Source organism: Akebia trifoliata, chromosome 2 (assembly GCF_017979445.1).
Source record: "Akebia trifoliata isolate Shusen 1 chromosome 2, ASM1797944v1, whole genome shotgun sequence".
NCBI lineage: Eukaryota > Viridiplantae > Streptophyta > Magnoliopsida > Ranunculales > Lardizabalaceae > Akebia > Akebia trifoliata.
Window position 1 is genome coordinate 11,443,923 of NC_141376.1, and position 27,604 is coordinate 11,471,526.

The 27,604-nt window shown below is 35.2% G+C and overlaps 2 protein-coding genes and 1 pseudogene across 5 annotated transcripts; 2 read left to right on the forward strand and 1 right to left on the reverse strand.

The window, feature by feature from the left end:
- The first annotated feature begins 3,120 nt into the window (after positions 1-3,120).
- On the forward strand, positions 3,121-9,106 carry LOC147409541 (tobamovirus multiplication protein 1-like). Its single transcript, XM_086430049.1, has 11 exons — positions 3,121-3,428; positions 5,769-5,859; positions 5,934-5,986; positions 6,852-6,944; positions 7,034-7,105; positions 7,244-7,316; positions 7,531-7,576; positions 7,676-7,739; positions 8,012-8,065; positions 8,150-8,227; positions 8,783-9,106. The coding sequence occupies exons 1-11, from the start codon at positions 3,252-3,254 to the stop codon at positions 8,873-8,875; spliced, it is 894 nt and encodes a 297-aa protein (XP_086286175.1). The 5' UTR covers positions 3,121-3,251; the 3' UTR covers positions 8,876-9,106.
- Positions 8,785-12,732, forward strand: LOC147409542 (aquaporin NIP1-1-like). 4 transcript variants are annotated; one of them, XM_086430067.1, is made up of 7 exons: positions 8,865-8,918; positions 9,148-9,212; positions 9,331-9,425; positions 11,188-11,406; positions 11,751-11,957; positions 12,190-12,251; positions 12,346-12,732. In XM_086430067.1, exons 3-7 carry the CDS (start codon positions 9,342-9,344, stop codon positions 12,530-12,532), a joined length of 759 nt encoding a protein of 252 aa, XP_086286193.1. In that variant the 5' UTR covers positions 8,865-8,918; positions 9,148-9,212; positions 9,331-9,341; the 3' UTR covers positions 12,533-12,732. The 4 variants fall into 4 exon arrangements, with proteins under 4 accessions (XP_086286180.1, XP_086286193.1, XP_086286183.1 ...); XM_086430057.1 differs by having other exon boundaries at positions 8,873-9,013; XM_086430063.1 differs by having other exon boundaries at positions 8,888-9,013; positions 9,126-9,212.
- A 12,968-nt stretch (positions 12,733-25,700) lies between these two features.
- Positions 25,701-27,025, reverse strand: LOC147409543 (transcription factor MYB93-like; annotated as a pseudogene).
- Positions 27,026-27,604: the final 579 nt, after the last annotated feature.

Sequence of the window (27,604 nt, forward strand, 5' to 3'; positions counted from 1 at the left end):
TATCAAATTTAAGAATATTTTGAAATAAATAAAAATATTTTCATTTATTTTACTCAAAATTATATAATAATCGACAAATCCGTACTAGCCAGGGTGTATTCAACATTCACCTGTCCAAATAACTCCTTTTTAAAATAAATAAATAAAATTCTATTAAGGTAAATAAAAAATAAGAATCAAGTTTTACTCCACATTACAAAAGTATACAATTTTTTGTTGATCGATGAATAAAGTACTTTTGACTTTATCTCTATGCACAATGCACGTGTAACGTGTAATATTATTGTTTAAAAAGAGAAGATTACGAGAATATAACCATCACAATTTTTAATTAATTTTTATATAGTATTGGTACGTGGGGCATTATAAGTTTGAGGAATTTAGTAATCCCCACCACATCATCTTCTAAACAAAGCCTTTTTATATTATAGGACATTTGTTGTTGGTAAAGTTGATATAAAATTAGACTATTTCAACATGATTAATGCCATAGTGACCTAAGTGGGGAACACACCGTCGGCATTTTGACATGGTGGCACATACATGTCTGTAGATGCATTTCCTCGAGATACATGTAAAATGCATTTATGGACATTCATGCACCACTACATTAAGATGTCTCCCGCTGAGGTCACTCCAGCACGAGTCTTTCAACATTGTTGGCTATATGAAAAAGTTCACATAAGATAAAGGTTTAAATGAATAATCTATATTAAATTTCAACTTCAACAAATATTGTCCATATGATTCAAGGGTACATTTGATTGCACGGAAAATCAGACGAAAACGGCAATTATGTTGAAAAACTATTATTTTCAAGTGTTTGGTGCGTCAGAAATTAAAAAAATTGTGGGGAAAATGATTTGCCAACACACGGGATTTTTCTTCATTAGTGGCAAATCATTTTCTTACTCCTCCCTCCCAGGAAAATGATTTGTCATCACACGATTAAAATTTTAAATTGTTAAAAATTACGTTTTATTCATAAAATAAATATTTAAATTGGGGTGTAATAAATAATTTAAGAAATTGAGGTGTAATAATTAAAATTTGGGGTGCAATAGAAGCTCTCTAATAATTTAAGAAATTGGGGTGTAATAATTCAATTTTTTCACAAAATAATGATTTTATCTTATTTTTTTATATAGTTATCACAAAAGTCAAATTAAAATAATATTTTTTTATGCAACTCTAACAACAAAAATAATTTTCCAAGAAAATTTTCATGTTGTGTTCAAATAGTAGAAAAATGATTTGCCTAACAAATCAATTTCCTGACAAATGATTTGCCAAGTAATATTTTCTCTACAATCAAACACGCACTAAGGGTTAAGTTGGACTATGTAGGACATCATGCGTTAGAGCAACTCCAATTGGGCTTCAAATCTCTATATTTAGAGATGAAACCCTCTTAACCAAATTTTAATTGGGCTTTAAAATGAAGATTTTGTCTTTATAACATTGTTCATGTCTTCATATATAGAGGCCAAAGAGAATTTTTGATCTTTCATTTCTATTGTTGTTTACATTTTTAAATAGCTGTTATATCCTCTCTTTTTTTAATTATCATAAATACTATTATTTTTTGAAAAGTGATTTGTAGTCTTCAAAATGAAGAAAATGCGAGTTTGAAGACAAAATTTGAAACCTTAGGTAAGAGTTGCTCTTAGGGTTTGGATCTAAATGTCTATAGATTTGTTATTATGGAAGTAGGAAAGATGTTAGAATTGAAAATATTCACCCATTAGTGTCTTACCAATCTTACTCAATAAAGGATAAAAACTGATCAAGGAAATGCAAATAACAAAAATAGAAGGAAGATTGGTACAAGAAGGGACCAAGAGCCATTAAAAAAGGGAGGAGAACTTGTCAAATGAGGGGATCAAGAATTTCTTGGAGTTTATTTTCGTCTCCAACCTTCTTTTGATGAACAAATCAAGAAGAATGTTCGACTTAGATCAATGTCAGGGCAATTCCAACAAACATAAGGACAATTCACTATAGGGTTGAATTGGGCTTGAATCAGGACGTAAGCGACTTGAATATGATAAGCTTTCAGAATCTAGCTCTAATGACTGGACTAGGATGAATGAAAATCACCCATGAAATAGGTGTCAGCTAGCTTAGTTGGTAAAGTCTTCGGATGGTGATACTAAAAACCTTGGTTCAAATCCCACCAACACCGAGTTATTGAACTCATTAAAAACGAACTTACCAATCAAAAAAAGAAGAAGAATCACCCATGACCAAGCCCAGCCCAACCCGCAAGTATTCGAGATTATTTATAGTTAGGGCCAAGCATAATTTTGATCATATTTATTTTATGTATGTATATAAACATAGTTATTATATATATATTTAAATAAAATTCTAATATATGTTTTTCGGGAGCTCTCAAGCACGCGCTCAGTCCTGAACATGCATTGGACATGGACCTAACTCATCTCGATTATTAAACGGGCCTAGAAAATAAATACCCAAATCCAATCAAGATGGGCTAGATTTTTGCCCGTACCATTTACAAACCATGGTTTCAAAACTCGTCCGAGACCGAGCCGTATCGCCCAAGTCATCTTGGTATCAAGAATGGCCGAGACGGACAAACAAGTCAATTTTTTAGAAGAGATATTAAACCCCACGTTCATTTTTCATTTTTTTGAACGAGTCGTCTTAAACGTATCAGAAAACTCATCTAAGACGAGACACGAAACCAAGTTTTAAAACCATGTTACAAACGTACCTTTGATTCTATTGGACAATAGTCCTTTCATACTTTTTGGGTTTGGATCGATTTTAGAATCCAATCTTAAGAATCGGTTTGAGGCCTTAACTAACCTGATCCAACCCAAGTCCTATCGAGCTTGCATTTGAAACTCTTATTTGACTTTGACCTAATCCGCTCCATTTACACCAACTTGAACCCTATCCCATGCAACCATCCTAAGTCGTGGTCGTATTCTGTTAAGTTACTACTGTCTCTACCACATCAATAACCAACACAAAACGCTCAACTCTTCCGAAAACTTCTGAGTCATAAAAAAAAAAGCGGGAACTCACATGATTGTGAGGCAATCAAAGAATCTGCCACGAGGCAAGTCGGCCGTTACGGCAAGACACGTGGAGTCTTGTTGTTGTATGTGTCAATATTACTTTGTCTCCACGTGTCTCTCCAACTTCTCTTCACCGATCTCAAACTGCAAAATTTTCCATTAACAGAGAAAGCTACAGAGCTTCTTGTTTTTCCATCATTAATGGCGTCGTTGCTTCGAATGGAGAGAATGATTTTTAAAGAAGAAGAAACAAATATCAGATTCAGAGGAGGAGATGGATTTGATTGGTGGAATGAGATCAATGAGTCGAAAGAATGGCAACAAGGCATCTTCTACACTCTCTCCGTCTGTTACGCTTTTCTCGCCATTGTTGCCCTAGTAAATTTCTTTCGTTCTTTGATATCGATTACGTTTCTTGATTTCTTGATTACTTTGATTTCCGATAAGTGAGGTGATTTTTATATTTTAATTTTAGCAATTTTAACAAAGATGGTGAATTTGTAGTTTGACTGTCTTCAATTGTTCTTGATTGTATTAAAGTCGATCGATTTTATATTTTAAATGTACTTCTATTCTTTGTGAATTTGTTTCTATTAATAGAGGTGATTTTGTGTAAATTTGATCCAAACTGATTAACATTTACGAATTACCTGTCAATGGCAGCGTCAAGTCGAAATTATTGAAGATCTTCATATAGAAAAGTTGAATTTGAAACATTTGGTGTTAATTACGAAAGAACAAACTTTGGAATATCGTTCTTTAAAAAAAAAAAAAAATAGAACAATTAAGACCAGGAATTGTATATATATGTTTTCCCTATAATTCCATTGTTGTGAATTTATTTATACTGAGAGAGGCGATTTTGTGAAAATTTGATCCAAATTGGTTAACAGTGGCAGCGTCAACTGGAAATTAATGAAGATCTTGATATAGAGAATTTGAACCCACATTAGATAATTGGTAATTATTACAAAAGAACAAACTTTGGAATATTGAGAAATATCGTCACACAAATCCTTCACTTGCTCCTAAATAAATTGAGGTCCATTATCTGTGACTAAAAAATCTTGGGCACCTCGAATTGAGCAATGGTGTTCTTCATAATGAACTTGATCTCAGTGAATGTCTCTTCTTCGACCCTGATGGAATGGAATTGTACATAAGAAGCACTCCCGATTACGCATTTGATCAATGATTAGCAAAAAAAAACGTATGCGTGTAGGAATGAGATGATAACATTGATAATTGTCATGAAAATCTTTCATAGTCACATTTTTATATCGACTCCCAAAAAGTAAGTTATTTGAGGAGCCCAAATTGTCTTGGTTCAGCTTGTTATTGAGTTGTTCAGAAGCTGTAATATGCAAATGAATCTTGGGTTTCCCCAGTGAATTTTTGAATTGTACATAGGACAATACCCTCTTATTAAAATTGAGGGAAGAGATGAATTTGAATTTGTATAGAGGAAACCGCCTTTTTATTGAAATCAAGGGATGAGAGCTTGATTACAATGGTTCAGGTTCAATGGCAATCTATGAGCACCTTAGAGTCTGGATTCTTTGGGCCACACTGTGAGAGTGGTGCAAGGATCAGGGGGGAATGTGAGTAGGATATACACCCTTCTTGTCTAGTTGAACTCATGTTTTTCTTTCCCAGTTTTTAACTAGGGCAAGTAGTGAACTTGTTGGCAAACTCTTTCTGGTTACTGCTGATTTCTAGAGCGGGGGAGAGGGGGGGGGGGGGGGGGTTTACTCATTGCGTGTGGATATGGATGAACGAATCTTGTTCTTCCAGTCATTTTTTCTATAGCCTTGTTTTTTGTTAATCCAAATGTGTCAGTATCTGCCCTAACTGCCTCAATTCACTCACATTTGATATTCCTCGTATTCTTTTATTACATTCAATTTTCACATTCCTTCTAATTGAGGCTGTAATTGTCTTTCATTGCACATGACCTATCCATCACAATCGACTTTCCCTTAGTTTATCAGCTATTGGTGCTAATCATACATTTTCACGAATGTTTTCATTTCCAAATTTTTATCCACCTTAGTATCCTTGTCTCTGCTACACTCAACCTATGAGGATGTTGTTCCTTCATTGTCTCTTATGGTTGGTGTATTTCATATATAGGATAATAAATGTTTGAATCCTCTCTCTCTCTCTCTCTTGCTCCAATAAGTGTTAAAATAAGGGAGAGTTGATTGGCACTGTTACATCACGTGCAAAAAAGGCTATTGATTTTGCTAGTGAGGAAGATCTAACTGGATGCTAGTTTAGGGTTCTTAAAAGAGGAGTAGAAAACCTAAAAGATTGTGGTTGAGGCACCAACAATGATTTGAAGTTATATGCATCAATGGATGATATGAAATTTCATTAGTGGATAGAGAAAGCGGATTTAATGCTTCTTGATTTTTATTGGCACCACCTTTTCATTGTTTTGAACAGTTGTTATTGTTGTTGTTTTTCTTTTTGAAAGGTGGTTTTGAACAATGTTGCTTTCTTGATCTCGGTGTTTCTTCTAATTTAAGTTCATATTCTTTTCTCCTCTTCTCGTATTCAGTGGGAACATCATTTGCAGAAAATTGTTGTTTCAATCTATTTTTTGAAGTTCTTAATACTTTTCTTCAACTCCCTTATTTGTTGCTACTTCTTGAATAACTTATTTGTGATTATTTCTTGGCTGATTTGTGAATTTTTTTTTTTTCTATTTTCCAGGTACAGCTTATTCGCATTCAAATGAGAGTACCTGAATATGGTTGGACAACACAAAAAATTTTCCACCTAATGAATTTTGTTGTAAATGGCCGTAAGTGTTGAATTTTGAGTATTCTAATATTTCTCATATTTTCTTCGGACTAATGGGAAATTGCATGTTGACAGTGCGTGCTATCCTCTTCGGACTTTACAAGAGTGTGTTTCGTATAAGACCAAAAGTAGGTTCCTTCCTGTATAAATCCTGTTCTCAAATTGGGTCACAAGTATTAGTACTATTTTATGGATGCTTCACGCCTAAGGCTATGAATTTTCTTCTTATGTTTAAGTTGAACCTTATTCTTGTTAAGTGCATGTGATATCTATGGAACTTCTAAAAAATTTCGACCCTATGACTTAGACCGTCATGCGTGGCAATTGACATACAAAGTCATTTAGTTTTGCTGGATTATTGCAAGTGTTTTCACGGTCACTTTCACCATCTCAATGCGAGTTCTTTTGGGTCTTTTTCTGTGTCTTTTAGAACCTTCAACTGCTTCTAATTTGTGATTGTAATCTGTCTCCGTTGCACATAACCAAACCATCTCAACCGGCTTTCTATTTGTTTTTTCCGCCTATTGGGCTACTCCTACATTTTCAAAAATGCATTTTGAGAAAGATGCATTTAGTTGCTGGAGATCCTCACATCTGTTACACCAGATGTACTTCTGTTGGAGGGAAAACAATGCGCTATAGACGTAATTCCACAATGCTCACATCACCTGCTCTAGAGATCAGGACAATATTCATAGGAAGGAATATCAAAATATATTATAGATGTTCTAAGAAATCAAAGAAAATTGCCATTAATTGACAGTGCGAGTCTGTGAGAGAACTTTTCATCTTTGTCACAAAGTACCTTAAAAATAACATTGCCTTTATCGATTGCTAAATAGAATTTGTTGTTATTAAAAAAAATAGAATTTAATGGTCAAGTCTAGATATCAGAGAGAACAAGATATTCAATTATCAACAGCTTCCTTAAAGTAGCCATATTGTTTTAGTTTTGCTGAAGTGCACCATCTGAAAATATCATACTGGCAACAGGTTCTCGAGATGGTACTTATGGATGTTCCTGGCCTTCTATTTTTCTCAACATATACATTACTCGTGTTATTCTGGGCAGAGATATATCACCAGGTAATGTATCTTGTTTTTTCAAAACTCACAACCTCTACAAAAAGATATCCATGCCAGAGCTAATATTGATGGATATTTCTTTTTTTCAGGCAAGAAGCCTGCCCATAAATAAACTTAGACCTGCATATTTGGCTATCAATGGACTTGTATACTTCATACAGGTGAGGAAGAAATCTCGTTTTCTTTTATCAAATATATTATGCAATTTGGGCAAAATCTATAAATAAATAAAAAACCCTGTTTTTGGTACTATCAATTAACTGTGCCCTTAGTCACTTATTATTGTATTATGGTGATAGGTATGCATCTGGGTATATGCACGGTTAAGTCAAAAGCCCATTGCTGTGGAGATCGCTAAACTCTTCTTTTCAGGTCATTGTTGATTAGATTTTTTCTCGTTGTGGGGGAGTATATGAATTTGGGAAAATATCATGTTTAAATTGTTTTTTTTTTTTGTAAGAACTCCTCTTTGAAGAATGCATTTTTAAGAAAATATAAGTAGTTGGTTGATACAGTCAATTTCTAGCTAGGAATTACTAAAATATATGGATGTGCTCATGAATTGATGAGAAATTCCTTTTTGCAGTTGTTTCATTCTTTGCTGCACTGGGATTCTTGATCTATGGCGGGAGGTAAAAAATTGATCTTGACCTGAAGAAATTTTTATGATGTCTCTGTTCTTCATCACAAGATTTCCTCTGCTTTGTTGTGAAACTGTGCGTTTCTTTTAGGTTGTTCTACATGTTGAGGCGCTTCCCAATTGAGTCTAAAGGCCGTCGGAACAAGTTGAATGAGGTCTGTATCTAGAGCATCTGTTTTAGTTTTTGTCTCTTCCATTTGCTTGAAATTCATAAAATTTACACATCCAAAGATCAGATTTGCTTTTCTTGCATCTTAATTCAGGTGATATGAAATTAGTGAACCAATACCTTGTCAGAAAAATCTGAATTTCACTTATGAAATTAGTGAACCAAGACCTTGTCAGAAAAATCTGAATTTCACTTATGAAGTATTTTGATCTTCTTGGTCCTTCCACAATTTTGATGCTAAGTTCATGGTTCTGTCAGGTTGGCTTTGTGACTGGAATATGCTGCACTTGTTTCTTGATAAGGTGCTTCGTGGTAAGCTTTCATTGTGATTTGTATCCGAAAGTTGCCTGAAGTTATGTATCTTTAAATCTGAACACTTAATGGTTTGTATTGTAGGTTGCAGTTTCTGCATTCAACAAGGATGCTGACCTTAACGTTCTCGACCATCCCATTCTAAATTTTATCTATTACATGGTAAGACATGGATCATTTCTCACTTTCTGTTTTCCTTTGAGTAGTTTTCAGAAGAAATATTTTAATAAAGACAAGACGGTCGGAAGTATCTGACTTCCTTGTCCGTGCCGCAAGTGACTGCACGTGGAACACGTGAATGGGGTCACGAGCCCCAGTTCCGTCCAAGAGATCTTCATGGTTAACAACTGACCTGATCATATGATCCTCTAGCCACCTATGTCAATCTTTTGGATACTTGACAAAAAGTTTGGTGAAAGGTCAAATGATTTATTCATGATCATTCGAACTGAAGATCTCTGTTGTGGGGACTCCCTATTACCATTCTTATGACAGTGGCAGGGAAGTAGTCTCTTCCTGTTCTCTATTTGCATTTTTGCCATATCTTTAGAGAGATTCTATTGCCACATGCCAACTTTTACTAATAGCACACCAATTCAGATAATAACATCAAAGAATTAGCACACATCTTGGGGTGTTATTAGTAAAAGTTGGCATGCTAATAGAACCTCTCCTTTTTTTCCCCCCTTCTTAAATGCTGCTGCTTTTCTTTTTCAGTTAGTGGAGATAGTTCCGTCTGCTTTGGTACTTTTCATTCTCCGGAAGCTACCACCGAAGCGTGTATCTGATCAGTATCACCCTATAAGATGAAGATGTTTTTTACCAAAAACTACTCTCTTAACTATCCTTTCAGGTAGAAAGTCCTTAAAAACCCATGAGGTGCTTATGGTTTAGCTATCTCTTTTTGGTGGTTGCTACTGCAATTACCAGATAGCAATGAACTTCACAGTATGTTTCTTTTTTATTCTTTTGATATTTTTATCCACGAAATCAAATAATGTATATTCTTCGTTCCTTTATGACAAAGTCTTTTCTTTCTAATTTCCAATTTCCAATTAAGGAGTTCATGCTTGCAATTTCAGCAATGGTGCTTGCCTGCTTAATGGGCTCTCAACGTCAGTGTGCAAGGAAAACATTGCACTTCCGAGTAAGATAATATTTTCATACATGGTGATCATTTGGCCGTGTTGTGTGATGAATAGGTACCCAAGAAAGTTCCCACTCTAGTACTCATGCCAATACGTATCCCCACCTTGATATGTCAGATATGGTGTAAATGACGATGATGAATCTGTGCTCTGGAGTGTGTATGAAAGTTGGGACGCTGGGGGTTGAAAATGAAGAATTACATTACGCTCATGTAAGACACTGCTAGTGCACAATAATTGAACTGATGTAGTTTCAGGGACATGTTGGACAAACTAACATGTGCATGCCAGCTCCAACTACTATAAAGATGGGGATTGTTGTTTTTTTTATGCCCCATTCAATCCAGCGAGAGGGATGCACTTTTTCTTTATATTTTGTGGTCAGTTGAATGAATATTGGTACACTGCCGAGTCACTTATCATTCTTGATAATGATGGATCTTGTGGTGTGGCTACTTCTACTTCACGATCACAGTTGACGCAATAAGATTCGCCAAAAACATCGAATTGATCTTGTACAGATTACATTCAATTTGAACAATTGTTGGTTGAAGATTGCATTCAGCAATGCAAGACTTGGAAGACTTTGGAAGAGAAGACTAATATAACTAAAGCTCTCACCCAAAGGTGGTCCACTGGGCCTGCATGACCAACCTCAGGCTCAAAGCTCATCATTTCTGGAATTGTTCCAATCAGAGAACCATTAGCACTAGGGGTGTCAAATGCAAATAAATTATCGCGGGCCAGGTTGGGCTGGACTGGGCCTATTTAAAAATCAACAAAAGCCAAGCGTGAGCCCAACCCATAGACACCCCCTACTTGCCACAGGGCAGCCAAACTCTCAAACCTAAGTATATGGTCCACAAAATTGCCAGTCCACTAATCCTAGCCGTTTTATTGGATTTGGGCATATTTTTCATCACGGGCTTTCCAATCCACCCATCATAAAGCCCGCAATGAAAAAAATGTGAATTTAATTGCTAAGGTTGATTTTTGGTGTAGCTGTGTAAAGAGGTGGCCAAACAACCATGGTTCAGTGGCCAAATAGTGTCACATGGCACACAAAGGGTAATAGAGTTGGGTTGCAATCCAATATATATGTATATATTTCCCCTTATAACTTGTTTTTCAGCTTTAACTAGACCAAGAGCCGACCAAGGATACCACGATAGGCATTTTCCAAAAGTATAGGTACCATAGAAAATTGGATCATTCCCACAAAGCAACAAAAAAGAACTTGAAAACATCAGCACACCAAACCAAAACCACATAGGAACTCTAAATATATTCTGTTCATGAACCCTTTAGCATCCCTTAGATAATTACAAAGTACTCGAAGTGTACTAAATCCAAAATCCCTGGATTCCTAACGCCTTGATTAAGCAGTAAGTGAAGTAAACCGATTGAATATTTTCATAAATTAACATCTTAATCCAAGAAAGAGCACTAAATGATGAAATTGTAGATCAAAAGATTATGCTCAAGAGAAATTGTATTATATAAACAAAGGATCCCAACCATTGAAGTTAGCTTCCAAGTATTGCAATGGCTGAGCTAAATTCAAGTCCTGTCTCAACTAAATCACCATTGCCTAATGAACTGTCAATCATGGAAGAAGGGAAGAACACCCCTTCTCAAGAGCCTACTATCGATTCCCCGACAAACGTTCACAAGGCAAGTCCAATAGTTGCAGACTATGAACGTTAAAGGGTCTAAACCATTTCTTAGCTTTAAAGGAAAAAAAACCCATTAATCGTTATTCTTGCTTTAATGGTTTACAGTTTAGTAACATATTGAAATATTTGGTCAAGATTTGAACAAAACATTGAATTCAGGAATGTTCCGGATTATTATCTATAAATGTTTTGGAATGTTTCAGTTCTTGCTTGTTTCAATTATAATTCCTTAATTATTCATTATTTATCGCAATATTTTCTATTATCGAAAACTTAGTATTTGTTTTTTTTCTAACAGATGGTTGCCGAGCTCGTGGGTACATACATTCTTATATTTGCAGGATGCGGGTCAATACTCATCGATCAGATACACCCAATCACACCCATAGGTGTTGCCGTGGTGTGGGGACTAGCAGTGATGGTTCTGATATACACACTTGGGCACGTCTCCGGTGCCCATTTCAATCCTGCGGTCACTGTTGCCTTCGCGACCTCCCGCCAGTTGCCATGGAAACATGTAAAACTCAACTACACTACACTTTCTAGTACTCCATATAACTTCCTAATTGGTGCATGTGAATTACATTAAAAATATATAGTACTTATGTAAGTTATAATTATAATATAAGAAAAGTTAATTTTTTTACCTACACAGGTTTAAATGACTTACATGGAGATGATTTGAAGGCCAAGTTTTGGTCATAATGTGTGCACACAAGAAAAACACAACCCAATATTGAACTTGTAATCCACTTCTGATAGGATTTGAAAATTTTAAAAATAGACTTATTTTTTGTGAGGATATGTAGGTATATGCTCTTTTTCATAATCAGGTTGAATCAATCTGATCAATTTTTACAGGTGCCAACATACATTACATGTCAACTATTAGGTTCAATTCTTGCGATGCTCACACTATATGGCTTACTCCATCGCGATGTGCCCATAGCTATATCAGTCTCTAGGAGTTCTTCTTCAACAACTATACTGGAAGCTCTGATATGGGAATTCATCGTGTCATTTATCTTGATGTTCACGGTGTGTGGGGTGGCCACTGATCACCGAGCGGTATGGTATTCTATGTGAATGTTATTTTTAAAATTAAATAAGATGTTCTTTTTTCTTCCAATTTTCTTTTATTGACATATTTGGTTTATTCCCATTTTCTTTTTCCATAAATTATCTTAATTTATGTTCATTTAAAAGATCACAATCATGAAACCGACCGTTACGCTGTTACAAACTTTGTTCAGACCACTGATTCAGTCTGGTTTTAATTTCTATTCTCCCACCAATACAGATCAATGAAGTCTCTGGAGTTGCAGTAGGAGCCGCTGTGTTGCTTAACGTCCTCATCGCTGGGTAAATGAACTTCTAATCTCTCCCATACTGTCATCATCATGTTAACATTCCAAATTGTGTGCTCTTGTTACCGTTCTTTATTTTGATTATGCAGGCCAACTAGTGGAGCTTCCATGAACCCAGCTAGAAGTATAGGCCCTGCACTTATTTCTAGCGATCTTGAATATCTCTGGGTTTATATTTTGGGTCCAACACTCGGAACCATAACTGCTGCAATGGTTTATAATTTCGTTCGAATGCCCGTGGCCGATAAATCCAATCAGAATACCAAGAATGTATAAATATATATTAGGTGTGCGTGCATGATATTGAGTACTGGCTATTAGATCATAGCAAAGTAATATATCGTAAAATGTACATTTATATCATATGCCCTACTTCCAAGATAAAACACCAGGACTACGTTGGTTGTGATCATGAATTTCATATGTTAGGTTGAATCTTATAAATTATAATATATACAGTACTCTACTTTGGGAAATATGAGCCTCGTTTGAGCCTTTGAGGCTGTTCTACTTTCAACATAAATGATTTTGTGGAATCACCTCTATAAGAATCATGATTGCTAGATTGATTGGTGATAGTGTTCAAGGTAGTGCATTGTGGAGTCTAGAAGTACTTTCATGGAAGCAAATTTGTTAATTCTCGGATTTGAAGGATATCAAATGAGATACCTCAAACTGACATGTCAAGTAACCCATGTGTGGTATTTGAAACATCTTCCTAATTATATTACAAATCTTTTAGATGAATGCTGTTTTATTAAATTAAATAATATGGACATTTTCATTCAAAAAAGTATTTTTTTTGTAAATGTTTCTTCTGAATTCCCTCAAAAGCGAGAATCCAAGAGCCGAGCTAGAGGAATGCTTTTGAGTTTGAATTATGTGGGGGATCCAAAACCCGATTCATACCAAAAAATAATTTGTCTATGAAAATTGTTTCTAAGTAGGCTGTTAACGAGTTTATATTTGCCCATCCTGACTTGTCATCCATGGGTCAGTTTGGGCATAAAAGACTCATTTATAAATCAAGTTGGCTTGTGGTGTGTTGATCCCATGACCTAGGTTCAAAGCCAGTTGAAACCACTTTCAAGCTTACCACTAACCCTCTTGCTTGCCTAGCAAAAAAAAGAAAAAGTTGGCGGACGATGCATTTGTCTACAAGATCTAGCTTGAGAAATGCAAAAGATTATTTCAAAATGACTATAAACTAATAAAAGCCATGGAACATATCATTATAATGGATTTAATGCCACTTTTATTTATTTATTTATTTATTGTGGTAGATTGGTAGTGATGCTTTTCCCCTTGAATTCTGATGCCATCCATTGCAATTCCTCCCTGCTATTCATAGTCAGGGTTCGGGAATAAGTCGACAATGGAAAATTTCAAAAATTATAGTAAAATGGGGACATAATCAAAAAACAATCGAGCTAGCCGTGCAATTGTTCCCTCTAAGTGTAGTTCTCAAATTATATAATTAAATACCAAGTTAAATTACAATAGTAAATCACCAAAACCCATATTTTTTTAATTTTTATAAATGAGCAAAGATGTATTGATTGTAAATATGTTGAATGGTACCGACTTGGGGTCAAGGAGTCTGCTCCTTTGGTTTCAAGTTCAAATCCCACTACTCATAAAAAAACCTTGGTAGCCACACACAGTTTACTCAAGTGGGGTAAAGCTTGAGTGCGGGGTGTAGGGACTAGTCTGGTGAGCGCATGTTGGCTTGAATACCCTTCGTTATATATATATATATATATATATATATATATATATATATATATATATATTTATATATTTATATTTATATTGAAAATCATGGAGCATCAAAGTACGTGTACTTGACCATTTTTGCTACATGTAACAATTTAAGGGGGTTGCTTTTGAAAATATGCACTTGTCCATGCTTTTTGAGATATTAACATAAGAACTAAAGATTTGCCTCATCTGCCATTCATATTCCCAAAATCATTTTTCATCTACCACCATCAAAATCATGACATGTTCATTACCTATGTGAGCTTGACCAAATGGCTTGGTACTAAAGGTCCATGTCAATTTTCATTCTTTGCCCTAAAAAGTTAGAAAATCCAAAGAAATTCTACGAACATCTCATGCATTCTCATTTGTTTTTAGGGTTGGACTACTCTACCCCTAAAAGTCCTCAAAAACTTTACAAAAGAAGAGTTTCTCCTTTGAGTTGGGACACATTCTCTAAGCCCCCTCAAGATTCTACCAAAATTGTTCTCAAAGAACCCTCCTCTACCCTGCCCCCCCCCCCTCCGCTCCTCTCCTCTCCTCTCCTCTCCTCTCCTCTCCATCATTCTCTTTTGTTTTTCTTGCCTTTTAACCTCATGAGAACTTCATTCAAGACTTAAAGAAGAAAAGGAACAGAAGAAGAAAAAAAAAAGATTCAAGTAAGGTAGGGTGGAGTAGGTTTGCTTTTTTAAGTTATTGCATCTCCCTATCCCTCTTCTGCCCTCACAGAAACTTGTTATTTTCTGTTTTAGAAAGTCTTAAGATGTAATGAATATCCCTTTCCCACAATCACGAGATTAGACTCAACTCTCATGAAATGCGTGTGAGAAGACTTGATTGATGGGGTTGGAGTTGAAGCCCTTAAAAATCTGATGGCATAAGGTCATGATTGGACCATCTCTATCCATAGCCAACATCATACATCCCATGCATTCTTAAGGCAAACATGATTGGAACATCAACATTCTTGAAATGACCTCATGTTGTTTTGCCAACATTAACCTCCTTTCCTAGTTAAGGGTACATTTCTTCATACACTTACATTAAAATCTTTTCTTTTAAATGGCCAAGTTATAAAAGGTAACTATCGCAGGATGGGGAGAGTGATCGAGGTGCCTAACATCTTTCCAATTCTCTAATCAAACATCTTTATCTAAAACTTTGTTGGACTATCCACTTTATCCATACAAAAGTCCCTTCAAGTTTTACAAAACGATTTTCTTACCAATAAAATAAAAATCGGGTGACTATTCACACACTTTTCGGAAAAAAAAACATGGTGGTAATCACTCTGAACAATAGTAGTGTCACACCCGGAATTTTTAATTCGTATCTCGAGGAAAATAAATAGTGGAATTTTAAGAAAATCTTGAAAGTGGGATTTAGGGGTAAAACTTTATGATGTTTATGATCATTTTTAATGGAATCTGACCTCACCATTAGATTCAAAATGATAGAAAAACATAGTTTAGCCTGTAAGCACGCTCAAATGCGAGTCCGAATATAAAAGTTGCAAAATCCTCGATTACCGGATCGGACCAGGCTAAAACAGTGACTTTTTGTTGGAGCAATAATTTTTAAAATTTGATCATATCATTGGGTTCATAACGAAAAATTATTCAACATAGACTATTTATTTTTCATTTTTGGAGATCAGGAAGTTGAATTATCATCAAAAACGAAAACGACATCAAGTTTAGGGGTCACGTCAGGCCAAAAATATAAATTTTTGATGGAGACATAATTTGTAGAAATTGACTATACCATTAGATCCGGAATGAAAAATTAGGCGAAATAGAGTATTCGTTTGTCAGTTTTGGAGACCGAATGACCAAGTTATCGTCGATCAAAATAATAGGCGAAATACCGAATTCGTCCCAAATATTATATAAATAATATTTAATTTTTTTTTTAATCTCATCTTCCCCACTCGTCCAAACAGTGCGAAAAAAAAAAACGAAAAAAAAAAGAAATTTGTTTTTCCTCCGATTTTTCCACTTCAGATCTCTCGCAAACGGTCCACTTTCGACGATCACCGCAGAAGAGAAAAAGGTCCGCAGCTTCGTTCTCTACAAAACCCACCCAACCTATCTTCATTTCACTTTCTATTTCACCCGATATCGTCAAAAATCAGCCGTATTTGGATACGAAAATTTCGAAACTTTGACCTCGGATTTCGTCCGTTTCGGGGTCAAATCGCTTTCCGAAGCAGAAGGGAGAAACGTCCGTAGCCTCATTCTCTACATAACCCAACCAAGTTCCTTCCGTTTTCTCGTCTTTTTCACCCCGTATAGTCAAAAATCAGCCGTATTTTTATACGGAGATTTTCGTAACTTCGACCTCGGTTTTCATCGATTTCGGAGTCAAACCGTCTTTCGCCGTAGAAGGGAGAAGAGACGAGTACATCGAGATCTTCGAAACCACCAAGCCAGTTTCGAAAATCAGCCGCTTCGAAGTTCGGTCCGTCTCGATTTCCGTGCCGATCGCCTCAATTTCCGTGCACGTGTTTTGATCATTTCGCCTAGAGATTGTAAGGAACTCTGAATTTCTATTAATAATCATAGATTGTGAAAATTTCATTTAGGATTTTATTGGAAAAATTTGGATGTATTTTCGAAATATAGAATTCTTTGTTTATTTCAAAATTCACGCCAGAAATTGCATGTTTGATATGTTTAATTGTATTTTTAACAAATTATACGTGGGTAGAGTATTTTAACGGGTTATTGCCATAAATTGGGTCTTGTGCACTGCTCGGACCCCGTTTTGATATGAAATTTGTATTTTTTTTTCAATATTATTGATAGAAATAAATTGTATAGTTGAAAAATGTGATTTAATATTCAATGAACTAATATTGAGTTGATGAATATCAGAAAATGGATATTTTATGAAGAGATTGAAAACTGTAAAAGTTGAAAAAAAGGGAAAAAGGGTATGAAATGGTAAAATGTCAGAGTCACACCCGAGGGGTGATGTCTGCATTTTACGTTGTTGTGTTGTATGCAGGTTGGTGAACGGATATCCAGGGATAATGTTACTGGTTGCATGTTTATTTACTTTCTGTTAGCGCGAGGCGCTCTGTTATGTTATTTATTTTAGGCCGGGTGGCCACCCTTGCATGGTAGGAAACTGGATATCTATTCTCAACCTTGTATTGTTAATTTCTCTTTTATTTTCAAATGAAAATAATATATATAAGTAGCTATTTTGTGAGCTGTTAAAGAGTTTGTGAATGCATGAAGGGATAGTGCATCATATCATCCGGAGTGGTGTACTATCTTGGGATGTACGGTAGGGACCACAAAACTCATACGTGGTATGGGACGCGTATGAGAGTGGAGTCACAACTGGAATCCGGGTTTATTCCTCTCTATCTTTACCAGTGAACTTGTAATGTAAAGGTGGTCGTATACGAATGGTTTGTATCTTTGGGAATCACATGTACGCCTGATAGGCATAGACGAAGATGATTAGTCAGTGATCACTAACAATCTATAGTAGTCGAACGTTCTGACACATCGAAAAGAGACCCATTGCTTACGGTCACGTTAAACGGCCAGCCTGAGCCGGATAAATGGTCAACCAAGCGTGGTAAACAGCGACCAGCCACAAAATCAGGAATTAAAAACCAGAAAGGAATTGTAACATCATGTCCCGACTTGGAGCGATCCAGTCGTGAATCCCAACTCTCTAATTCCAATACTCCACCATTGTGTATTATGTATCTGTTGCTTATTTTGATATATAAAATGAAATGCATGTTTATTATTTCCATTTGATCAATTAGATTTGTATAAAAAGAGAATGTTATAGTGAGTACTGCTGATCGATGTAATGTGAGTTTTAAAATGTTTAGTTGCTCATCCCTGGCTATATGTACTAGTTAATCGTAGTTTTCTTCTGTAAAATTTTGTTTATTTTAAAATGATTCAGTATGTTTATTCGTTCATGTTAGGAGAGGTTATTGGCAGAAATTGTTGCTTCCTTACTGGGTAACCCTTGTTACTCACCCTTTCCTTTTCTATTTTTTTTAGTTTCAGATCTAAAGCTTGGCGAGACAAGTATAGAGCACGAGTGAGAATCATCTGGTGGGTCAAATAGATAGTCAGACTTTGTCACTTGGTAAGTATTGGAGTTATACTCCATTTGTCTAGGAGTATTATAGATTTGTATTGAGCGTTAGGATTCTTGTTAGAGTGAGAAAATTTTGTATAATCCCGTAAATTTTCTTCTTCCGCACTCTGATAATTCGTACGTTATTAGACTTATATAGGCTTCCGCTAGTATTATATTTTGTATATGTATGCAGGATTGTATGTCGTTTATCAGGTGCAGGTTGAACGCCTTGGAATGCTAACATAAACAGAGGAGACCATGCCGAAATTTCGAGGTGCTACATAATACCTCGAGATCTGACATGGGGATTTGTGTTAGCGTCCGGCGGGGCGCCACAAGTAGTAACTAGATTTTCTATAATCGAAAATCACGTTGTTATAGTAGATATTTATACAAATCAATGTTTTAATAATTGAACTTGTTGGATTACGTACAATCATGCCCTGATCCAATTTGTTTAAGATACTAGCTGAACCCATATTAATATAAAATCGGATTGAACCCGGTTGGACCACCAGTTTGCAGCCTAAGAAGGGAAATTTTGTAAGTTGAGATGCCCTTAATACACGCAGGTTCATGTGATTTGTTGGTCCCTAAAGTGTGACTAAAGATTCTGTGAATGTGTTTGGGTTTAAAGTCATGCAACACTGCCTCCTACAACACTCTATTTAAAGAGAACCATCGATTTTCCTAAAGTGCACAACACTCGTATCTTTAGGAACATGTCAACACAGTGTTGTAGGTAGTTTAAGCATTTTCTTGGGTTTAAAAGACCAGTTCCAAAGAGATTACAAGAAATAATTTAAACGGTTTCGTGGATTTTTTTTGTTTTATTTTTGTTTTTGTTATTTATAACTCGTTTTATCTTATAAAATTCAGTCTTCTTTCTTTACTTTTTCTTTTTTAATGTCAACAAAATGGATGTGATCATCATGCCACAATAACGAGATCCCCTAGATGAAGAAGATAGTTTCACCCACAATGATGATGAGCTATTGTTTGAAGGAAATGCTATCACGCACGAAGGGTTTTATGTACGAATCCCAAGATGATGATGATCCGTCCGCGGACCAAAAGATGGTGTCACGGACAACACCCAAGGGCAAAATGGTGTCACACATGATCCACCAGTGCACCAAGATAATCCACCACAAGAGCAAGTCATGGAGAGACCCCCATTATATTCTTAGATCTTCAGTAGTCATTTCTTTATTTTTCTTTTCTTAACCCTAAATTATTTTTAGTTTGAACGCCATGGGTGCTATTGTCAAGCAAGAGATTGTTGAACCAATGGATATATATCCATTCTAGGCAATGAAAATCGACCATTAGAAACCTACTCATATCTCTCTCCCCAACCCAAACCTAGGTGTCACCCAAACCCTAGCTTTTTTCTTCCCAAAATGTAATTTCTTAGAAGTAGTTGGTGTTGGATCAGATCAAATCAATTTTGGATTGAGAAAAATCTCAATTGGATTGGATTCAATTCAACAATTCATTGATTCAACCAGATTAGGTTGGATATGTTCATAAGGTAAAGATTCAGATTGGTAATGGTATGATGCTAATCCGGTACCAAACCGATCTATTGCCAACCTTAGATCCAAGTTGTTTGAAATGGATGGATACCAAACTCCCAAATTTAAAATTAAGATTCAAAGGTGAATTATTTTTTTCAAACATTTTAAAATGTTGTCCTATACATCCAGTGGCCTCAAATCATATTGTTGGATGCCACAAGGTGATATGGCCAAAAAACCTTTCCTTAGTAAGGAAAGTATTTTTCTTTACTTGGTAAGGAAAATGTTTTTTTCTTTAAAAGAAAGGTGATTTAGACATGTTCCACACATTTTGATGGTTATTAGGGGAGTACAATTTCGGAGATTAGCATTTTGGAGACTGCAAGAGACCTCACATTCTTATTGGTCCACAATTATTAAGGGCACTCTTAACTTACAAAAAGATCCACCTTAGAGAATCTTCAATTTACAAAAATATATATATTAAGGATGCTCTCAATGCACATGGACCAATATGAATGTGAGGTCTCTTGTAGTCTCCAAAATTGCATTCACATATATCATTTTGTTTTGAAACTCATGACATGCCTCCCTTGACATCAATCATCTTGATAGAATAATAGAAAAAAGACCTACGCATCCTTTTGGGGTTCTTTTATTTCCATATCTTAATGAAATCGAATGGAAAACAATTTTTTTTTCTTCTGGTCATTTTAAATGAAAAATGAAGTATAACAACAAAATTATGGAGATTATTGGCCAACCATCTCTACAATAACAAGCCCAACATTGGCATAGAAAGAAATCAAGATTATCGATCAATCATTGTTAAAACTTAATTAGCCCCCCCTCCCGATATAACATTCTAACTCCGCCCTTATGTCAATGGGCAAATTCAGAACTAGCTTAATTGACTCCTAGCCCAAATCTAAAGAGATGGATTGTACCTTAAACCATCGCTAAACCTTCATCACACCTAAATCATAAGTCCTGTCACGACCCTAACATTGTATTTGGATTGAGAGAAATGGAGAGAAAAGAAGAGAAGAGAGAATAAATGAGTTTCTCTCCATTTCTCTTGTTGGGATTGTTAAGCGGGGAGAGAAGAAGAGAGAAAAAAATGTGAGTTTTCTTTCTCTCCAAAAGTGGAGAGAAGAGGAGAGAATTAGAGAGAAATCCTTTTAAAATATGTTATAATTCCAATTCTACCCCTAGATCTCTTTTAAGATATTTTAATATTCTAAAGCTAACCCAAGTTCTCTCCTGCCAATCCAAACATGGTGAAGAGAAATTGAATTTCTCTTCTTTTCTCTTGATGAATTTCTCTTTTCTCTGCTTCTCTCAATACAAAGATAGCCTAAGGGCGTCATTGACTTTTGGACTTAGCAAATATAAAATTACTAAATTCATGTATCTTACTCTCAATGTCATTTGATACCACTTTATATGTGAGTTTAATAAATGTAAAATTATTAAATATATGAGTTTGTTTCCATGAGTTGTCTAAGGATCATGCATTGGCCAAGTTATACTAGACATCGTCAGCTCTAGTTGGCCCGGATTTATTGGGTTGAAATTTCTGAGCCCGACCCTACCTTTGCAGCCTCAATATCAAGACCCTAAAACCTTATTTTTTTGACTACTTGGGCTGAGTTAGAGGGTCAATCAATCGGCAACTAGCACTCCTTAACGAGATCTGCAATGAATGTATTGGGTACGACAATGATTCATTGATCAAAGAGTTGGGATTAAATCAATTAAACGATACAAATAGTAAACATCAGTTTCTTGATTCTGCCTGTCATAACAATCATCCCCATGTCGTTGCCAACAACTTTATATTCTAAGATCTGGTGGGTACCTGATCATCGACATCACAATCTGATGCACATAAACTACAAATATAATCTTATTTTAACAAACATGCAATATATGCAATGACATATGATGCTTGGTTTAGTATCCAAAAAATGGGGCATGGTTTAGGTGGAGATTTGGGGGAGAAGGTACCTACCAATATCTTATTTTCAGCAATTGCTTTGAAAACCATAACCAACTTGACTCTAATCAACTGGTTTATTTAACAATAATTCCTTATAGGTGGATATTTAATGACCAATCAAACATCATTGTTATGGCAACAAGACATCTTTAGAAAACTAGTTTTTGATTAAGACTTTGGTAAGTTAGGTTAATTCATAATTGGTCTGATAATTCAATGGGGGATGTTACTGTCAATCCCTCTGAGAAAAGAATAGAAAATAAATAAATAAATAAATAAAAGAACATAGTCCACCCACTCACTAAGAAATAGGGGTTGTAGTCACTTTCTTTCATTTCTTTTATGAATAACGATGACTGCATGTGGTCTAGGTAAGCGGTTGGGTAACGTGGCACGGGCACATAATTGCACATCTTTTCCTATGCATCCCGATGAAAACGATCTATGGTTTTGTACCCTTGCCATGTTAGCCACATACCAAGACTGCGTGCATTCATCACAACTCTTCTTTAATATACTTTTAATTGTACAAGCAATTTTTAATTATGGATGATTTAAATTTGGGTTTGGACATACCCTTCTACGTTTCTTTGTGAATATTTGAGATATGCTTATCTTTTCTAAACAACGACATACCCCTTGAGCTCTACCTTTTCTATTATATGTTAATAAAATATGACCAAAATACCCTTATTTTCAACCTACATACAAAATCATTAAATTTTATTCTTAAAACCAGACATCTTCATTTTTTATAAATGATGGAATTTTTGATAGAAAAATCAAGTCACTTTCTATGATTGAAAATGAGGAAGAAAATTCAAGGTTTTTTGGTTGGAGTTTGAAGATAAGGGTATTTAGGTCATCTTTCATTAGTCTAATAAAAAAGATCAAGTTCAAAGGGGTATGTCATTAATTTAAAAAATATTGAGGGCTATCTCAAATTATCTCGAATACAATTGTTAGTAAGTATTTTATTTATTTATAATAAATTAATATGTTTCATTGGCCATTCGGGCCTGCTTATCATTACCAATCGAATCTATCTTCGTCACTCTTTGATATGGCTGTGATGGTTTAACTCTATTATGTCCACCTATAACAGCTAACGGTGGGCGGTCGTTACCGTTATGACTCTTTTGAGGTTATAATTTTCCTTTAATAATATAATAATAATAATTGATCCTTAAGCAGTGCAATGCGCATTAGACAGGAGTGTGTTATGTGAAAAATAAATAATATATGAGATTGGGGTCATACCGTTATCATTCATGTCTGTCATAACACCGTTAACAAGCCCATGTTTAAATATCTCTCTCTCTCTTCTTGAGGTTCCAAACCATTTGGGTATAAAGAAGATAGTGAGGTAAAACATTATTCTCAAAGGATTAGGTGGTGCAGGTTTGGATGGTTTAGGTCAAGGGGTTGGTTCCAATCTTACACACACAGGGGCAGAGCTAGTAAGGAGTTGGAGGGGGCAATTCTCCCCCTTACAAAACTTTGAGACACTCCTATATTTTAACTAATTACATATCCCATTTGTCCCCACTCCCTCACCTTTCTCCCTATTTGCCCCTACACCCTCCCCTCCCTCCAATTTTTGCCCCCCTCCCCTCCTCCCTTAATTTTTTGTTGATGGCATTGCTTCTTGACTAGACCTTCTCATATACTAACCGGAAATGATCTAAATATCCTTTTCGTCAACTTCTAATAAAAAAACCTTTGAATTTCTCCTTAAAACCATTCATCTTCAAGTTCTTCAACTATACAACTAATCATAGTTTGCCCTCACTACAAGAAAATCCTGGCTCCATCTCTGCACACACGAAATGAAAACCTTAAAAAAGTGAAAATAAAATAGAATAAAGGAGTTATATTTATTTTCTTTTCTCTTTTCCAATTGCTTCTAAAGTTTCCTGTGTAAACACACCATCATAATTAAAAGAACATATATATTTGAAGAAGTATCAATTATATTTAGAGATGTGTGATATTGAAAAGCACATCGAATGCATGATGGATACATTTTTATATATTTCTTTCAAATAAAATCAGCAAATTTGTTTATAAAACATCCCAAGAGGATTGAATGTGTGAAAATCTGATTTTATTGAGAATTCTTGGATAAATATTACATGAACCCTTGATAGGATATTTATAGGAATTACATCAACTAAGATAAGGAAACTAGCCTAACATAAATATTCTAATTTATTATAATTCTTAATGTAGAATATCCTAATTGATATTTCTACATATTTTATTCTCTAACACTACCTTCCTTTTGAGATGAGATACATTGATATGATACGATGTATTATATATCATAATATGTTGCATCCAGTTGTCTAACAGAATGCATGGGGCATTGGTGTTATTTAGTTAAGGCAGTATTGCTTTTATTTTTAACAAATAATCGATTTTATGAGCAATAAAATTTATCAAAGAAAACTAAATTGATTCTTATTAAATGGTGATAATAAAATAAAAATAAAAAAAACTAGCTTGAAACAAAGTTTGAGGTAGATTTTAAGAAATTTTTTTTTTTTGAGTCATGATAATATTACTCGCCAGGTGGCATACTCAATCAACTCCCTGACATGACAAGTTCGGGAACCATAGATCTATACACCTCGAGATACACAATTGCACTTCCCCATAAAAAGTGTACCTTGAGGGAGTCGTGTATCTCAAATCATACATGGTTGAGTTAAGGGTTTGTAATAGTCGATGAAGGCAGATTATGAATCAGGTCGTGGTGTCAATAGTTATCACGTCAAGAGAGTTAGGGGGGAGTCTGTCTGAGGTGAGTTAGAAAATCGGGACTCATATAGGAATGGTGTCTATGTGGCATGCTTTGGTTAGAGAATAATCACATTGGGCTGCGTGGACAGCTTAGTTAGGAGTCCGAGGTGACTTAAACTCCAACTATCATATTACTTTTTTATGCATAATTGTTATTTCTAACTTCTAATAGTTATATTAGGTAAAATAATTGTATCACTTTTTACCCATAATTGTGGTTGAAAAAATCAAGTAAATTTCTAACATTATTATAATCTTAACTATATAATGAGAGAAGGAGAAGTAAAAGTGGTTCGACACCAAATTTGGATCTCAAAAATGCTCCCATCTTCACATTTAAACTTAATATAATCAAAGTCATTTTGATCAAAAGTCAAAATGACCCTAGAATCAAGTTGTAGGTTAGTTTCAAAATGACAAAAATAACCTTTCTACTATATAATATTAAAAATCCTTTAATCAATGTTTTATAATACATGACGTCCTTTTGATAATTGTGTGTTTGAAAAAAACGTCCTGACTCAAAAAAACCACTTGAAATTCACTCGTTGATGTGGCATGTGCACAAAACCATAGATCTTTTTCTTCGAGATCTATGGTTCCATTCACCCATCCATGTCAACGAGTGAATTTCGAGTCAGTTTACCTTAAGTCATAACAAAAGTTGTTCGATATGGATGCATGTCAAACTAACGATCTTACTGGTGCTTCCTAACAATATAAAATAGAAGTCATGAAATTCTGAATAATCAAAATAAAAGTAAAACCTTATAATAAATAGACATGTGAATATATATATATATATGATTGGTTGCAATAAAAATAACACTACAATTACACAAACTTGAAACACACACACACACACAAACTCTGGCAATTTTATAAATGAAGGCTAAATGATTCTGCATTGTATATTTTTCCAATCATCCCAAATACATTAACAACCACCATTTAACCCAAAAAAAAAAAAAACAACTACCTTCAATGAAATGTACAACAATCCTTAACAAAATATATATTTACTCATTCTAATAATATAGATGTTATTTAAAAAAAACAAGAATAAGAAGCAAAGAAGAGATAGGCCACCCAGTGAACTCAACTTTTCTCTTCAAAACCCAATATGTAGGTAAAGTATGTATGCATCTAATTCTTTGTATCTGTATGATGTGTATATATTACTATTTACAAAAGGAGCGTATAGAAAAACAAACCATACATAGCAGCTACAAGGGACTTGAAGGGTCTTCCCATGGAAGGGTCTTCTATGAAACTAAGCAATCTCATGGATAAAAGGGTCTTCTAGAAGAAGCTCAGGCCAAAATGTTGGAACTCCTCCTCCATAGGTAGATGTGATGCTTATGGGGTGAGCAGTAGTAATAGGAGGAGAAGGAGATGAAGGATTAATCCATGGAGATGTAGGTGTGGTTTCTCCTTGACTGAACACTGTAAAATTACAACCTTGGACCATCTCACTATTCAAAGATCTCTGAAAACTGCAAGGGACTTGAAGGTTTGGCAAATGAGAGAAAGAGATCGAATTTTCGACGGCTGAGTAATATCGATTCAGGAGAACTTGAAGGGGTAGGGATCGAAATTGGATTTTCTTTAATTGATGAAATTGAGTTCATTAGATCAAAGCCCTCGATGTCGGTAATGCTGGTTAGGGTGTTTGAGCTAGTCCCATTGAAGTTGTAGATTGAAGGAGGCCTTGTAAGTATTGAAGCCTAGCCATTGAAGAGATTCTCTTTGTAATCTAATTGCATGATCTTCCCATGGATGGTGGTCTATAAGATCCTTGAGATTAGCTAGAGCTATCAAATGAGATAAGTTCGAAAACAGATCGGTTCGACGACGGTGAGTCATTGGATCCAAACCCATGTGAATTAGCTTCTTCTTAAGATTGGTATTCCAAAAATTCTTGATTTCATTGCGGTCCGGCCTGGAGGTGTGTCGCAATCGCTGACCACCTTGTACATTGAAATGTATATATAATTAGTAAGTTAAAAGATCATAAAAAACCCATAATTTTTTACCCTTTTTCACTGAAGAAAATATAAGTATCATTGAAAAATTACTTGTTGCCTAGAAATGAGTGTAGATTGAGAATAGTCTGCTCTTCTTCTTGGGAAAATTTGCCTCTCTTGATATCTGGCCTTAAATAGTTTTGTCCATCTCAATCTACAGCTCTTCCCACATCTGTTAAGATCTGCAAAACCAAAATTGGTGATCCTTATCATGGGGAGAAACCAATATACATAACACTTCAAAGTATCCACACACAAAAAGAAAAAAATAGATAGATATGTAACACACAAAGAGAGATAACCACTTGAAAGTACAAAAAAAAAATGTAGAAAAACTATATATATAGTAAGAGAGAGAGAGAGAGAGAGAGAGAGAGAGAGAGAGAAAGAGAGAGAGAGACCTGCAAGTTTAGGGAGAGCTCTCCAGCTTCCATGACCATGTTTTTGGATGTATAGGACAAGTTTCTGGTCTTCTTCAGGAGTCCATGGGCCTTTCTTGAGGCCATTCTCATCACAGCAACGGAGACCTACCCATTTGTCTTTCAATTTCTTTCTCAGTTTCCTTCCAATCCCACCAAACCAAAGCTACAGCTGATCATTTATATACACTCATTGCCTCCTTGTCCCGCTCTTTATTTAATTCAGCAGAAAATGACTGACGTGCCTTTGCTTTTAGCTTCAAAAACTAGGGTTACCCCTTTCTTTCTCTAAATGACAAATATCTAAGTCCAAATTCTTGAGAAAATAAAACATCTCAAAATTTCTTCTGCTGGTCAGGGTCCAATCAGGTTATGAACATCAACGTCCCTTAATTAGTCAATCAGCTTCTTGGTAATTCATTTTATTTGTTTGGAACTCCGATCCTCTACTTTTTCATCTTTCGAACAAATGAACAGTAACTTCTATCAATACATTAGGGGAATTTTTTTTTTATGAATGAAGAATGCTTCCTTTCAACTTTTCTTAAATTATTCGTCACAGATTTCACATGCTCTCCACTGCATGCCACATCAAGTGTAATGAGGGTAACTTTGCAAATTGGGGATGCATTCAATACACGCAAGCTCATGTGATTGGTCAATCCCGAATGTAGTCATCAAAAAAAAATTTCATA

Bases quoted from the DNA above. Each gene is read 5' to 3' on its own strand.
- LOC147409542 (XM_086430054.1), top strand. From the start codon at position 9,342: ATGACGATGATGAATCTGTGCTCTGGAGTGTGTATGAAAGTTGGGACG. The intron at 11,407-11,750 runs GTAAAACTCAAC...CAATTTTTACAG, and splicing joins GCCAGTTGCCATGGAAACAT to GTGCCAACATACATTACATG. The intron at 12,252-12,345 runs GTAAATGAACTT...TTGATTATGCAG, and splicing joins CTTAACGTCCTCATCGCTGG to GCCAACTAGTGGAGCTTCCA.
- LOC147409541 (XM_086430049.1), top strand. From the start codon at position 3,252: ATGGCGTCGTTGCTTCGAATGGAGAGAATGATTTTTAAAGAAGAAGAA. The intron at 7,740-8,011 runs GTCTGTATCTAG...TGGTTCTGTCAG, and splicing joins GTCGGAACAAGTTGAATGAG to GTTGGCTTTGTGACTGGAAT. The intron at 8,228-8,782 runs GTAAGACATGGA...TTTCTTTTTCAG, and splicing joins TAAATTTTATCTATTACATG to TTAGTGGAGATAGTTCCGTC.